This window comes from Trypanosoma theileri, assembly GCF_002087225.1.
Source record: "Trypanosoma theileri isolate Edinburgh chromosome Unknown TM35_Tth_8_V1, whole genome shotgun sequence".
In the NCBI taxonomy this organism is placed as follows: Eukaryota; Euglenozoa; class Kinetoplastea; order Trypanosomatida; family Trypanosomatidae; genus Trypanosoma; species Trypanosoma theileri.
Window position 1 is genome coordinate 307020 of NW_021639850.1, and position 1071 is coordinate 308090.

General features: G+C 40.7%; 1 protein-coding gene across 1 annotated transcript; it reads left to right on the top strand.

Moving 5' to 3' along the window:
- Window positions 1–296: 296 nt before the first annotated feature.
- TM35_000082190 (uncharacterized protein) lies at window positions 297–1001 on the top strand (the record flags this gene model as incomplete). The annotated part of the gene is made up of 1 exon (XM_029024084.1): window positions 297–1001. The coding sequence occupies one exon, from the start codon at window positions 297–299 to the stop codon at window positions 999–1001; it is 705 nt and encodes a 234-aa protein (XP_028884487.1).
- Window positions 1002–1071: the final 70 nt, after the last annotated feature.

Here is a 1071-nt window from a genome sequence, read left to right on the forward strand (position 1 = left end):
TTTTTCTTTTTTTTTTGTTATTTTTGCTTCTCTGTTGGATGCTTGCAATGGGCAGTATCACTTCACAAACCAAATAGATGTGCATATACATAAAGAAGGAGGAAAAAATAACGGAGTGTAGATTTCTGTTAAATTCTGCATTTCATACACTTTTTTTTGTGTGTGTGGGTGGTTCTTCTTTTTATTTCTCACACTCTTTCGCTTTCTCTCTCTCTCTCTCTCTCTCTCTCTCTATATATATTCATATTTATTTTAGTCTCCTGCTAATAGGGTTTCATCAAGTAAAATTGTACACAATGGCGCCTCTAATCGCAGTTAATATTTGTCTTGTCTCACCTTCTTTTGATGGTGCCGCAATCCCTCTTTCATGGTCTTTGTGTCCTGCAGAAGGTTACGCTGATATGCAGTGGGACAAGGATAAATCGTATCGACTAAAAGCGTTAGAGGAAAAGGTACTTCACCGCGGTTTTGGTTATCCTCACTGCACAGTTGCTCAGCTTTGTATTGCCAAAACCGATATGGATGCCTTGCGAAAACTGGTGCGGCAGATTTGGATTGAACTCCGTGAAACACTCGAAAGTAAAGAGAAACTGTGTTTAACAACCTTGGATAATGGCCCCGCCTTCGCCAAAACAGCAGACGGGACGGAAATTCGTTTACCCAACATTGTCATTGAACCTTCTGAGACCCTGTGTGAGTTGCATAAACAAATTGTGACAGCTGTAAAACCGTTCCACGTCTCTGGGGCATCATTAGAGGAGGGAAGAGCCGCATTTCACCCGTCCTTCCCCGCAGATAATGATATCACAGTGGATTGGATGATGGACTATTTGAGTAAGTATGCATTAAAGGCGTACCGGCCGCACATCACACTTGGGGCTTCACCAGTAGTGGTAACCGAGACGTCCGTGTTTAAGAGTATACATGTGCCATGGAGGGATTGTCGTCTCGTTGTGAGTCGTATGGGGAATTACTGCTCCTGTTTTGAAATTCAAGAATGAAAAATACCTCTTAGTGTAATAAAGAGATGTTTTTTCTTGTTTTTCGTTTTTTTTTTTTTTTTTTTTTTTT